Source organism: Helicoverpa zea, chromosome 12 (genome assembly GCF_022581195.2).
Source record: "Helicoverpa zea isolate HzStark_Cry1AcR chromosome 12, ilHelZeax1.1, whole genome shotgun sequence".
In the NCBI taxonomy this organism is placed as follows: domain Eukaryota; kingdom Metazoa; phylum Arthropoda; class Insecta; order Lepidoptera; family Noctuidae; genus Helicoverpa; species Helicoverpa zea.
In genome coordinates, this window is record NC_061463.1 from 12,186,021 (window position 1) to 12,199,755 (window position 13,735).

At 37.2% G+C, this 13,735-nt stretch overlaps 2 protein-coding genes across 5 annotated transcripts; one reads left to right on the forward strand and one right to left on the reverse strand.

Moving 5' to 3' along the window:
* Positions 1-1,145: 1,145 nt before the first annotated feature.
* LOC124635194 (disks large-associated protein 5) lies at positions 1,146-7,130 on the reverse strand. Of its 4 annotated transcripts, none has more exons than XM_047171014.1 (9): positions 7,034-7,130; positions 6,762-6,850; positions 5,354-6,332; positions 4,986-5,128; positions 4,434-4,592; positions 3,572-3,740; positions 3,087-3,310; positions 2,766-2,843; positions 1,146-2,681 (listed from the first exon to the last, which is right to left on the reverse strand). In XM_047171014.1, the coding sequence occupies exons 1-9, from the start codon at positions 7,035-7,037 to the stop codon at positions 2,208-2,210; spliced, it is 2,319 nt and encodes a 772-aa protein (XP_047026970.1). In that variant the 5' UTR covers positions 7,038-7,130; the 3' UTR covers positions 1,146-2,207. The 4 variants fall into 4 exon arrangements, with proteins under 4 accessions (XP_047026970.1, XP_047026972.1, XP_047026971.1 ...); XM_047171016.1 differs by having other exon boundaries at positions 1,146-2,684; positions 6,683-6,850; XM_047171015.1 differs by having other exon boundaries at positions 1,146-2,684; positions 5,354-6,350; positions 6,683-6,850.
* A 429-nt stretch (positions 7,131-7,559) lies between these two features.
* LOC124635007 (diphosphoinositol polyphosphate phosphohydrolase 2) lies at positions 7,560-13,659 on the forward strand. Its single transcript, XM_047170740.1, has 3 exons — positions 7,560-8,024; positions 8,109-8,264; positions 13,244-13,659. Exons 1-3 carry the CDS (start codon positions 7,926-7,928, stop codon positions 13,457-13,459), a joined length of 471 nt encoding a protein of 156 aa, XP_047026696.1. The 5' UTR covers positions 7,560-7,925; the 3' UTR covers positions 13,460-13,659.
* Positions 13,660-13,735: the final 76 nt, after the last annotated feature.

Sequence of the window (13,735 nt, forward strand, 5' to 3'; positions counted from 1 at the left end):
CCCTGTAATATGAAGTGTCACGATAGCGGTATACAAGTGGTAGACAGACATTTGCCGCTTTTGACAAACGCTACCTACCGTCAATTTTGGTTGTAATTTGGTCACGCTCGCTAGCGGACGCTCGCAGCCTGCCTTCATCTCTAATTACATAAACAATAAACTCTATGACAATAATATTTAAAAGCAGCAATTTCGCGCGCTCACCATTATCACGGTTGCCAGCGAGAGCACCCAAATTACCCCCTATTACTGTCTTCCGCCCAGTCTGAATTTGCATAGATTTACTTAATCTGACCCATTGTTATTCCCGGTTTAACAACCAACGAGTAATTTAATTGTTATTATTATCTCAACCTTTTCTGCCATTTTTAATTGTCCGTTTTAATTATGGTCCTCTTGAAACATCAAGTGTCGGGAAATTGTTTGAGATTTTCGTCAAGATGAAGCCTAACGAACGTTCGGTGCTGATTAAGGACTATTAATTAATCTTACAGTTAATGTTGGGATAAAATCAAGATTTACGCTTACCTATTAGATGGTATTAGGTGTCTAATTAGTGTGAAGCTCTTGTGGTAATTAATTATTTTATAAACTTAATATTAATCTGTAGGAAGAAGGCACATAAACACAGGCTATTCAAATGAGGAACAATAGACAAATTCTAAGCTCGTTCTAGTTTTTATTGGGAATGGCGGCGTTGTCGCGATAACGAGTTGGCATGGCGCTTAATGTGTCAGTGTAGTGGGCCAACGGATAACTCCGCTTAGTTACGTCCTACACTTGGCGAGCTAACGCAGCTCTAGTAAGCTTTGTTGGGGATTAAGCTGGATGGTTTTCAAATGCTCTTTTAGTGGGTTTGTGTTAGTAACTTTTGCAGATTTTTTTCCTCCTGTTGTTGGGAATAACTTTAATTAAGAAGGGACAATACACGAAGGGACACAGAGCTCCCAGAGAGAGAGAGGGATAGAGAGCTATGGCTTAGCTCTGTGTCCCTTCGTGTATTAGTGTTGACTATTATCGGGTCATAAAAAAAGGATCTAATCCGCTGCTAACTTTGTGAAAAACTTAAGAAATATTTGTTTAGATTAGGTAAGCTAATTACTGCGGGTATTCCGCGGTAGTCCTTTAAAAATAAAACCAGAATCATTATTAAAAACTCTTGTATACTAATATTGTACAATAATCAAGACATGGCTTGACAAATTTCACACAGTCGATATTATATAACTTAACTCACCCGAGGCAGCCTCGGTACTTTAAAGTTCAATAAATAACGATATTTCAAGGCACTGGTCACACTGGCGTATTGGAAAACGCGCAAGTACGCCTCAGTAATACTGCCTGTTAACTTGGAAAACAAGGAACTTATAATTATTATGTTTACAAGGACTGTAATCTAAGATTATAAGAGAAATTGGAAGAGGCATACTTGCTTTTCGATAAAAGGCACTTTCCCGTGACTGCCTCACAAAAAGAAACTAAAAACAAATGATTACATCTACACAAACTACATAATTGAATATTAATTAAACAAATTGGCATAATTTCCTAAAAACAGGCATAAAATGAATGTAATAACTAATCATGATCTTTATGAATATTTCACTAAAATAGACAATACAAGTATTTTTAACACAAAACTAATATGAAGTGAAACCTTATGATTACTAATAGTTTAGTAATTATGGCGAATATTCCTTTGGCTAATCTTTATTACGTATGGAATTATTACTCAGATCACTCACAACTGTCGCAAACATTAAACACTAATGGAATATCAGAATAATCTACAAATACTAATAACATAAAAATAACAGTTTGGCCTCTTATGGGCATAATCTTCAATCCCTTTATGTATAAATTGGGCCAATTTTATTTAAAACATGGCAACACTTGACTCATTGTCGACCTCCCTGTAAGAATGGCTTTGATCATCCTTATTACAAAGCGAATATTTAGTTCATTTAAGATTGATGACATTTTTGTCAACTAAACAAGGACCAATAATTTTATTTTAGAAGAAAAAAGATATACTAAGCTTTTCACTGTCAAAAGCACTATCATCCCTATTAACAAAGAATTAAGCGCAATTTTCTGGACTACAAATTAATCTCAATGTTTCTTGCCCAATCAGGCATCGACACATTTAAAAAAATTGAAGAGCCGTTTTACGCAATATGGCAACACTTTTAAAGGTCATATACAAACTATGCTTGCACACCACTCTTTCGTCTTCTAGAAGACCGTTTCGCCTTTTCTGCAACGACATTATCTTCTGAATCGTGCAGCACCTTCTTGCGAGACGACCTTCTTGGAGTGACAGCGTCGCCCTCTACCGTCGTGTTTAAGGACTTGCGCCTACTGCGAGTGACAACTGGACTTCTATCCTCCGCATCCTGCCTCACTAACTTTGACTTCCTTCTAGAATTCTCTTTATTTTCCACTTTCTCCAAATCCATGGAAGAAATGCCACTGTCTGTATGTATGTCATCAGGTCTCTGTTCGTTAACCTCGCTGTCTGGGGTGTGGTAAGACACATCTTGTAAGTCGGTGTCTGAACGGTTGAACAGAACCATTTTGATGGACTTCCTGGTAGATTTTTTGGTCTCTGTGTTGGCTCCCTTGAGTATACTACGCCCGGGGGTCGCGTATAAGTTGATTGGAGTCACTGGTACAGGGGTCTGCTGTGAAATTAATGGGGTTTTAGTGGATTTATGAATATCAAGCGATAAGGTAAGGATTTTATGAATGTTGTTAATACTTACTGGTAGCAAAGAGAATCCATCACACTCCATGTTCTTGCCAAATACAGAGGCACGTAGCATCGCAAACGATGTGGAATTCTGAAATGATTTTACAAAATAATATTTAGGATAGCCTTCAACGTAAAATCTACAATTTTAAATATTAAAGCCATTCATAGCTGCGCATTTTCTACTATTCTCTATGTTTAGTTTAAGTTAAGTTATGTTAAACTAGATCAAAATGTTGTAACAATACATTTTTTTTCGTTCTAAATAACATCTTTTATTCAAATAAATAATACTTTAAGATTCCAAATACCATATTTTAACACACAAACATACCTTGCTAGCAGATTTCTTAGCCTCACTGGACAACACAGCCTTCAGCAAGCTAGTCTTGCTCCCCGGGGTGCGCTGCGAGGGCGACAGCGCGGGCGAGGCCGCGGGGGACCGCACGGGTGACCGCACGCTGAAGAACCCGGCCTCGAATGTCTTGCTGTCCTCGGTAGGTGGCTGGAGGGTTGCTGGCTTAGCTTCTTCTTGCTCCTTCTTTGCTTTTCTTGCAGCTATATTAATGTTGATTATCATTGTTAAGTATTCCATATTTTCTTATTAAACAAATTAAAGTAATCAAAAAATTCTGTGTTCATTATACATTTCCTACAACATTAGGATGTATTGCAATTTGTTTTACTAAAAAAATAATAAAGTAAACATGATACAACCCTTTTGTAGTAAGGCTTTGCATTTCCATGATAATGAATTCTACATAACTCCATTATTTATCACTGCAGTATGGTCTAATAACAAATACCATATTTCCTTACCAGCAATCATCTCCCTGAGCCGGCTAGGTCCACCGGCAGGCTTGGCCACTTTCTTAACCTGGGCTGGGCCCTTCACCACCTTCTTCTTGGCCTCGATAGGCTTGTCCTCCACCCAGCCGCACAAGCGCAGCTCTTCTAACTTCTTGAAGCGCATGTCTACGTTCTCCACCTATGGATATAGAGTTTGCATATTGTTGAAACTTCTCCAAAATTAAATAATCTCAATTCGTTTTTTGTATTTTTGGAATTACTTGATATTGGAACAAAATACAACTCAAAGTTATAAGTAAGTACATACTATTGTGGAGATTAAATAATAGTTTTGAATAATATGTATACCAACTTGAACAAACACTTAGCTGTGATATTTTAAAGAACAATTTTGATACAACTTTTTACTCAAAATCCCAGTTTAAAAATGGCTTATGTAAATACAATAATAACAATTACTTCATTAATTGAACCAGTTAAACAGCAGATTTTTGTTATGTGTGTAGAAAGGCCTATCAAGATTCTTTATTCCTTTAATTAAGTACCTTCTTAAATGAAGTATAGTTTTTTCAAGTAGTACTTGTAATAGACTCAAGGGTTCTATATCTCAAAGTAGGACCTATGGGTAAGTATTGTGTTCAGTTTTGTGAAGTGAAACTCATAGGCTGTAAATCAGTACTCACCATTAAAATGGCAATATACGTCGGTCATGATTGCCATAATACCATTTAAAAAATGCATGTAAAACTCAATAGTAAGTTAGCCAATAGTAGAAACTAAAGAAAACGTTTTAAATAAAATCGAATTTTGACTACACGGTTAAAATTAAGTTGAAAAACTAAACTTTTTCATTCTCTCAATAGTATATTACCTGCATAAACACCATATCCCAGAAGCCGTGCAGGTCAGCGGGCGTGACGAGCGCCACGCCGGGCTCGGGCCGCGCGCAGCGCTCCACCAGCGACGCGAACTGCTGCAGCTTCTGCGTCATCAGCAGCCGCGCCTGCCCCACTGCCGACAGCACTGCCTCCTGCACACACAAGTATCGAAGTCAAAGCGTTAAGGCCTTTACAAGCTCTTATAAACATCAAAAATGTAAATAACTTTGATTCTAGTTGCCCATTCCATCCATTATACTAAATTTGAGTAGGCACTTAACTAAAGGTAATAAATCTTGATAGGACTTTCTACACAAATGCATGTTAAACAAACAAAATATGTACTTCTCATAAAAATGATTCAATTGTTATGTTTTATTGTGGTTGTGTTGATTATACTATTTTCCACCAATATTGATATTTTTCTTTAATACAAAATATGTAATGTGAAAATGTTTTGAAGTTACCCTTAGTTTATATGTTTTTGTAATGAAAAAAAAATTTTGTATGACTTTAGAAGTAACAACGTTTCAAGGCAAGTTTACCTGCACAGTTTCTGGCAGCACAGTCTGTTCAGAGATCTTGTCCCAGGTGTCACACATCTCAGTCATGCGCTTGATCTCCGAGGCCAGCTGTCTCCTGAAGTGATCCACACTCTCTATGTGGCTGTTGTCCTCATCCAGTAGACCTGATTTTGTAAATACATAAGCATAAGATTTAATAGTAATGACTGTTACAGCACAATCTGACACTAGATTTTATTAGAGAAAACAAGCAAGCTTTGATAACTAAAGTATATTCTAACACAAATTGTTTACAGCTTATTTATTCAATTGGATTTAAGTGGCCCAGCCATATCAATTAAATATCCTTCATGGAAATACATAAATAGCTGAGTGATACTGAAACATACCCTCATCCATTTTCTTCTTCATTTCCTTTCTTGCATTATCCTTGCCCCGAGACATGGTCACACAAGGACTGATGTTCTTAGCCTCTTCTGCTATCTGTTCAGGAGTCATGGGAACGTCATCCAAGGACTTAGGAGACCGCAGCCGTTCCTCTGAGCTGGACTCACTCCTAGGCACAGGTCTGTTAGGAGTATAACTGTCTACAGACTTCCTGGGTGTCTTAGCTGTCACCTGAGGTGAACTTGGAGCTGGCAATGACTTCCTCAACACCTTGGTCATCAAAATGGGTGACATTTCCTTGCTGGACTCTATCTCACTTGAGGAACTGCTCTGCAGTGATGGTAGTTTATTAGTTTTTGGAGCAGGTTTGGTGACTTTTCCTTTGGTTGGTTTCTCTGCTGGTTTACGTACAGGTTTAGTTTCTACCACACTCTGTTTAGTAGTCTTAGATCTTGTTTGTTTGCTAGTTTGCATCTCAGTTGGTAACACTGGGTCAAAAGTAATATTTTGTTGTTGTTTTTTATCCTTCCTAGTCTTTGGTGGTGCCAAGTTTGGCAGTTTAGTCAAAGTTTTTATTTCAGGTGGCCTAAATGAAGCATTTTTTGGTGCAAAGGACTGAGAGGCAGCTTTGGTCTCCTTGGTGTCCTTAGGTTTGACACTGCACCTAGCGGACTGGGAGCGTGTCACTCTGCCAGAAGTGCTGGGCAGGGGTCTGGGGGCAGGCGGTGGAGGCACAAACTTGATTGGTGCATGTGACACTCCCACTAGGAATGGCTTCTTCTTCTGTGCCGCTGCTTCCTTTTTCTTCTTGTCCTTCTCCTCCTTCCATTTCTCCAGCTGCTGTCTCCTGTGTTCTACCTTTGACTGTACCTTGGGCACAGGTACTGGACTCTCGCATTTTGCCAAGTTTCTCAAGTTATCAAAGACTGACAGACGGTTGCTCTTCCTATATTTAAGGTTGTGCTCAAGTCTTTTCTGGACCTGAAATCCAAAATCAGACTAATTAATCGATTGAAAACAGCATCCAATTAGATTGAGATTGTGCATTCATAAAGCAACCTTTGTTTGTATGCAATGATATAATGCAGAATTTTAATGCAATAAATAATGTAAGAAAACATAACAAACTAGTCAATTGATCTATGTGCCATCTCCCCAATGATAACTAATAATAACAACTACAAGTCTAAAAGTCATGCAAAACTAATCATTCTCAGTCAGGGAAAAAATTGACCCTCAATTGGCATGCAGAATTTACTCCAAAAAAGTCCATAACTACACTAACAGCAAAAACAAAGTGCAGCTATATGAATGCACCGCAGTATACCTACTTTACAGGACAGTTCAACCTCATGCATGATGATGATAACTACAATTTACGGTTTTTATTACAAATTAGTGGAAACACACCCCGCCAGCTACGCTGCCGAACTGTGACGGTCTGCTCTTGTGCTTCTTTTCGTGATTCTTCAGCAGTCTACCGAAGTCGAAACTCTTGTCTGAAATCAGGAATATGACGCTTCATATACAAACAATTCAAATGCTAAATTCAAATCTATCAACTGATGATGTCTAGGTAAATTGTGATATTTACTAGTCATTGTATACTGGATTAAAGAATTATTTTAAACCCTTAATTGGAAATGTACCCTTATTGTTTATAATTAATTGGATTAACTTACCCATGGTACCTGAAAAAAAACTAAAAACCGCAAATTTAAATAAATAACTGTCATCAACACTGATGTAACCACAGACTATAGAGCAAATTAGTGATGGGCAAGAATTTAGTGGTGTGTGATTCATCACAGAACCCAGTTTAATAATCGACTAAAAAGTGCCAATGAGCAAAGGCCAAATAAAGGTCAATGAATCTTTAGCTTACCTGACCTTGATTTTTTTTTATAATTGAATAACTGTAGATACTAGCTAGTTCCGCTATAGAATTGTATATTAAACATCATTTTAGGATACGTAAGTATATAGTACACATGAATAAAAAAAATATTTAAGGTGACATATTTTGATTTTTACAGCATAAAAAAACAACTATTGGATCTAAAGTTCAGAAAAATAAAATATTATTCGTTGTTACTCAGTCAACAACGGAATAATTGACCTTGAATCCTGTATCCTTGAAAAAATATGCCCTTAGATTATCAGACAATAGCAACATTCGGGAAATAAAATCGAATTATAAGGCAATACCGTTTCCGACTTCCGGCTGTCAGCTGATAGACTCCCTATTGCTTTCCACCAAAAACTATTTCGATTTTCGCAAAGAAAGAATACGTCAGGCACCATTCAACATGGGCTTGAAATACGCGATCAAAAGCTAGTTTTAGCTGAAATATTGCTCTAATTGTAGCGTTATTGTTATTATAGTTTCATTTTACATGTACGTTGTGTAACTTTATTAGTAGAAAATGGATACGTTCAACATAGGATACTTCGGTTATGGCGTTTGTTGATCATTAAAAAATTACGTTCAGTTGATAGTTTTTCTTTATATTTGATGTCAGCTTTTCGTTTGTGATCGTCTGTTTAGTTCGTGTTTACGTGTTTAATGTAAAAATGGTGAAGGAGAAGCCTAATTCGATTCGGATTTACGACGACGAGGGATTTAGACGTCGCGCGGCGTGTATCTGCGTTCGTTCTGACGCCGAAACAGAGGTTAGCGTTGTATTTCTGTTGTTTCGGTGCGTCTGGAGCTGTGAACTGGTTGTAAAGCAGGTGTGTTTGCGTTGTGTTGTGTAGGTGCTCCTGGTGACATCGTCGCGACGGCCGGACAACTGGATCGTGCCCGGCGGCGGCGTCGAGCCCGAAGAGGAGCCCTCGGTGACCGCAATGCGCGAGGTGCTCGAGGAGGCCGGCGTCATCGGCAAACTCGGCCGATGTCTCGGAGTATTCGAGGTGAGCACAGACCAAACACCGAATACATGTTATTTACACGATGAAATGTCATTCGGAGGCTGTAAACCTGATGACAGTGTATATTCGAATGCCAAATCACAGCTGTGAGTATATGAAGCCATATAATAGTCATCCTAGAGTGTTGTGGTAGTGATGAAACATATGGTAATGAGATGAAAGGTCAATTTCTCAGTTTATCTCACATGATATCTGAATTGTGACAGAACCTGTTACATCTGAGCTTAGTCACGAGTGTTGATAATAACATTCTTGTATGACTTGAATAGATCAACTAAAATTATATTTGCAACACTAATAGTCACCATACTTAGTCTGTTATTCAAGATTATAGGTTAATCCCGTAAATAGTGAATAAGCATGATACACATAAAATTCTAATATGGTCTATGAAAGTTAATGTGTATTGCTTACATCTTCATTTAGTTGTCCCAGAATTATTATTCAAAAAAATAACGTTATTAACTAAAAAAAGTATAAATAGGAGTAGGTAATTTTTTTTTTAAAGGACTGATCTATATTGTTAATATACTTAGAACAATTTAAGCGGACTGATATAGTGCGAGTATTAATAATTTACCAATGCTGTTTCATATTAATAACAATTATTGTGTTTCCCTAAGATTGAATTTCAAGAATTAATCCACTGGTAAGGCCCATTCCGTTTTAGTGTTTAGAATTGTAAAAGAAAGTCATAATGACTGGAAAATAAGCAAATAAGATTTAAAGTAACTTTATCTGTGGCTATTCATTGATTATATATGTATAATTATTATTTAAGGGTTTCATATTAGACAAGAAACTCTCATGGTCTTGTCATAGCTGTCTATCAGTCTAAAACCCCACGTGTTGCTAAGATATTGTTGGTACGAAAAAGGTGTAAATATTTATGGAACAAGTTCCTGCACTCCACTAAAATAGCTAATTGATGAGTAATACATTAACACGCATGAAATTATTAATAATTTTATTTTCAGTTCCCGTTTAATTATACAATAGATGTAAAATAAACAAAGTGGTCTATAATAAACCTCCCTACGATACTAAAGGCTATCCTTGGATAAGTATTGTGAAAGCCCCTTACTAATTTTTGGATTTGTAATATGAATGAGGTAATGTTTATCTTCACAAAAAAAATGTAAAACAAGACTAACAAGAATTATAAATCTGTCTACATCCTAATGTCCACAGCAATAAAGAATCATGATACAATATCAATAAAATACAATAGAAACTTCAAAACATATCATCTCATTAAATGTTTAGTAAACAGAATTTATCTACCATTTATTTATCTCAGGCATGACCTTTCTATACATAGGTATTTTATTCAGTTACTCAAAAAGCAATAACAAAAAATTACCCATTGTTGCAATAACAAAAACGAGAGAGTACAAAAAACGGTAATGGAATTTATCAAAAAAACAATACTGTACATAAACATGTCTTTACATTTATTTCACAGTACCGTTTCTGTTTATAAACATATTACACAATAGGCCATTAGGAGTGGAGCCAAAGAAAAAGCTTGTATCTAACTAGTTCGAGGGTCGCACGCAAATTATTGATGCCTAATAAAATTTGGTTAATAAACCTACTTCACCCGAATCTCGTTAGGCGGATATTTATGTAAGCATTGATTTATCTGGTTGCGGTTTTCATGCCCTACTTCTAAATATGGTAAATTAATTTCATGTACAAACTAATGATAACATTATTATCATATCGGCCGAAACGCTTCCTCAAAAAAACTTTTTCCCATGGTGTCCCTACACTAGATAAAATGAATATAGGGCTAACAAATTCCAATTATTTTTATTACCGGACAGACCTCCAAGGTCGACAACAGGTGCTAGAATTCCAGCAACAGGCTTAGTTCATTTAATTATCGACAAAAGAGCGGCACTCAGGCGGCAGGTGCATACAATTGCATTCCTGTGTGCCCATTTTAGAAGAATCTCTCTGAGTATAACTTTCATTAATCATATTTTTTCTCTCTTCACGGACTAGACTCATCAGAGGCGTCCGACGGTAAATCGTTATATCGTAACAAAAGCTACTGTTTCCAAGTTTTTCTAGCAAACCCTGATCGATCAATCAGCCCCAGCGTGCTACGGGTTAACATCGAAGCCTTTAAAATTCCGAGACTTAAGCAGGCCAATGTGGTTACATAGGCTTTAATAATAGGCACACTCTTTGCCTTGTTTAGGTAATCTTCTTGTTTTTTTGAGCCCTGGATGACCCAAGTGCAATTGGCAAGGAACTCCATTTTCGTTTCATACATCGTTCATGCGTTAACTCTATTCGGCATCTATTCTAAACAATCTTGCTTTATCAAAGCCGAATTGGACATTCTCAAATAGTCGTCAAGTGCCCCATGCAACTCTTCTCCGTGAGAAAATAGATAGCATTACAACCTGTCAGTGTCCATATCAGTTTAATAACGTTGATAAAAGTAATTCTGTATCCTTCTTATGACGCACATTTGCAAAATATTGTCCAAACACGTTTCTGTGTCGTGTTCATGGCACGAATGTCCATCAGAAGAAAGTGATTGAAGGGCGTATCAATCTGTGAATTATAAGCCGTGAAATCGTTAATAGCTTTATTGTTATCGTTGATGCAAATAAATACTTTGACTTTTATGCCAGAATCAGATTTAAGCCTTTCTTTTAATCTGCATTTAGTAATAACGTTTTAACAATCCTAACTTGTAATGTTGGTTATAGAGGTCTCGATGTTTCGATCACCACAGTAACTGAAGGGGTTTTTGTTTTGTGTACAAAATGTTCCAACTTTGCTTAGCCAGTATAATTATCGAACAATACAAGGGACTTGCTCACAAATTGCTCTAAATAATACCGCTTCATCATAACAGAAAGTAAACACGTTATTGTTTACCCTATCTAAATTAGTTTCGCAGACAATGTAGCAGTTTGCTATGAAGCGATCCGGTGTTTTATAAGGAAATATTATGGCAAACCAGTAGGATATAGGCGAATATTTCAACAATGACTCAATTTTATGATGTGTCGCATTTCCTTTTGACTCCTTTTACCTCATAGTTTTGATTCTGCCTCACTGAACCCATAAATATAAATTGCCAAGGTTCCCAAGTAAAAGTTGGATAGTTAGATACTTAGCAATTCAAACAAAATACGGCACGGAAGCACATGACTAATTGTCAGACGGAACGATAAAAACTGTACTTTAGTATCGAATGTACTATATTTGTCTCAGAATTTGTAATAATCGGGCCGCATTTATTTTGAGTCCCCTTCTAAATCCAATGAATGTATTTCAAGGCCTGAGTCAGGGTTTAGACTTATCTAGACTAATAGAATAATAAACGAAGTCCTGTTACGTAAAATGTAATTTGAAAATATATATTTTAGGAAAAGGATAAAGTGGACCACGGACCACATACTAGGAAATCACATAAATTCACGATCAACGTTAATTACTTCTTGAAAACGAAACTCGCAATTTGTATACAAGAGGAAGTTTTTAAGTTTCCACATTAACCAAAACGTACTTTTCATCAATACAGAAACATGTAAAAAGTATCGAATGCGCTTTTTCGATGCGATGTTCCCCAATGTAGCTATCGTATGTCGAATAAAAAATATTCGTTAGGAGTGAGTCCTAATTAATATATTTCGGCACTAATCTACGTAGTGAATTTTTTTCCGTAGGATAAATATTAGACAGAGGAACTAATGTTCCTCCTATTCAAATCTCCAGATTTCTGAAATTTAGTCCACTGCATACAAAATCCAGTCTATCTGATTCTGCCAAACACAAATAGCTAGCTCGCAGGCACTGAACTAAACCTCATTGTTTATTTTTCTTTGAATCATTACGGAAATGAATAAAACAATGAAATGTTCCAATTATAGATAAGAATGTTTATGAACGTCCAAAGACAATGTGCGCAACATTGGCGAGCTTTACGAATTTTATCCCTTGACTAACGGTCTATGAATTTCCCTGAGATAAGACTTGTTATTTACATTGTTACGTTCGACCGTTAATTCACCTTCGATATTACGGTAGTCGTTTTAATTTACTGGTACTTCTGTCACATTTATTACCAGTAAATTACCATTATGAGTAAAATGGGTTGCTATATTATGTATTTACCAAAATTAAACTGTGAAACATTAGCTCTCTATCAAGCTATTCTCATCTTAAGTGGTTAGTTGGTAGTAGCTTGGCTAGTTAAGCTGGCCTGTTGCTTAGTGATAACCTACATATTTATGCTCGTAAGTCTAATCTGTAGCGGCATTCGATTCGAACCACAATAGCTTATGAATAATCAGTCGCAAATATGAATAACATCGGTGGCATCCCGCTCGGATTATATTTATACAATAAAGCTTATGATTTAACTCATCCAAGTGAACTCCTGACTTATCACACGTTAACCAGTGCCGCTAATTACGTAAGCAATTACTTTGTCATAAAATTAATTAAGATCGCTTGATTGGTTATTTACGTCATGCCGCAGTTCTATTGTTTACAAACTAGATTCGTTCGATATCAAGTACCAGCTACTGTTTTTGTAGCACTTGGATCAAACAGGTTTCATTACTCGGAGAAAATAAGTGCGGTGACGTCATTTGATCCCCGACAATCGCTGTGCAAAGCTACCTGTGTGTAAAGTTACATTGGCTGGGCCTATGTCAAACATAGCCAGGGCCGCGCCGTGTGGGGGATCATGTTCTGCGGTCGTGGCCAGCGCTTTGTTCACTAAAATCGTACATAAAAGTCTTGTTATCTTTGTGAACTCTTTGAACCTAACGCGTTAGGCGAATGAATTACTCGATTCAGTCTAAGCTTTATTGGCAAGATTTCTAATCTTGTGTTGGTTGTCTGAGATCTTTCAAATCTGTTCATAAAGCCGATCCAGATTTTAATCAGTGAGGATTTAGTTAAAGTTTGTGTTTGTTTAATTCCAGAACCGAGAGCACAAACACCGAACAGAAGTGTACGTGATGACGGTGACCCAGGAGCTGGCGGAGTGGGAGGACTCGCGGCTGATGGGTCGCAAGCGGCAGTGGTTCTCCATAGACGACGCGCTGGCGCAGCTGGCGCTGCACAAGCCCATCCAGCGCCACTACATCCAGCAGCTGCGCCGCTCCAAACAGAGCAAGCCCGACGACCCCGGCAGCTAGGCTCGGCTCGGCCGCTAGGTTAAGGCAGCCCGGAACTGAATCTAGCCGCGGCAGCGCGCTGCGTCGCGTTGGGCTTCAAACGACCGCGACCCCACAACACGTATAACATCTCCTTTTTTCTATTTTTACGTATATTTTTATACTACAATGGAATAAATGTTAATTTTATTTTGTTAGCATTAAAACGAAAAGACATACAAGCTCTATTTTTTATTTAAATTAAAATCTGGTTTTATAGTCCTGATGAAATGTTTAGTTTTAAAATAAACTTTTATA

Bases quoted from the DNA above. Each gene is read 5' to 3' on its own strand.
- LOC124635007 (XM_047170740.1), top strand. From the start codon at position 7,926: ATGGTGAAGGAGAAGCCTAATTCGATTCGGATTTACGACGACGAGGGA. The intron at 8,025-8,108 runs GTTAGCGTTGTA...TGTGTTGTGTAG, and splicing joins GTTCTGACGCCGAAACAGAG to GTGCTCCTGGTGACATCGTC. The intron at 8,265-13,243 runs GTGAGCACAGAC...GTTTAATTCCAG, and splicing joins GATGTCTCGGAGTATTCGAG to AACCGAGAGCACAAACACCG.
- LOC124635194 (XM_047171013.1), bottom strand. The intron at 5,129-5,353 runs GTATGTTTCAGT...TTACAAAATCAG, and splicing joins GAAGAAGAAAATGGATGAGG to GTCTACTGGATGAGGACAAC. The intron at 4,593-4,985 runs GTAAACTTGCCT...TTGTGTGTGCAG, and splicing joins TGCTGCCAGAAACTGTGCAG to GAGGCAGTGCTGTCGGCAGT.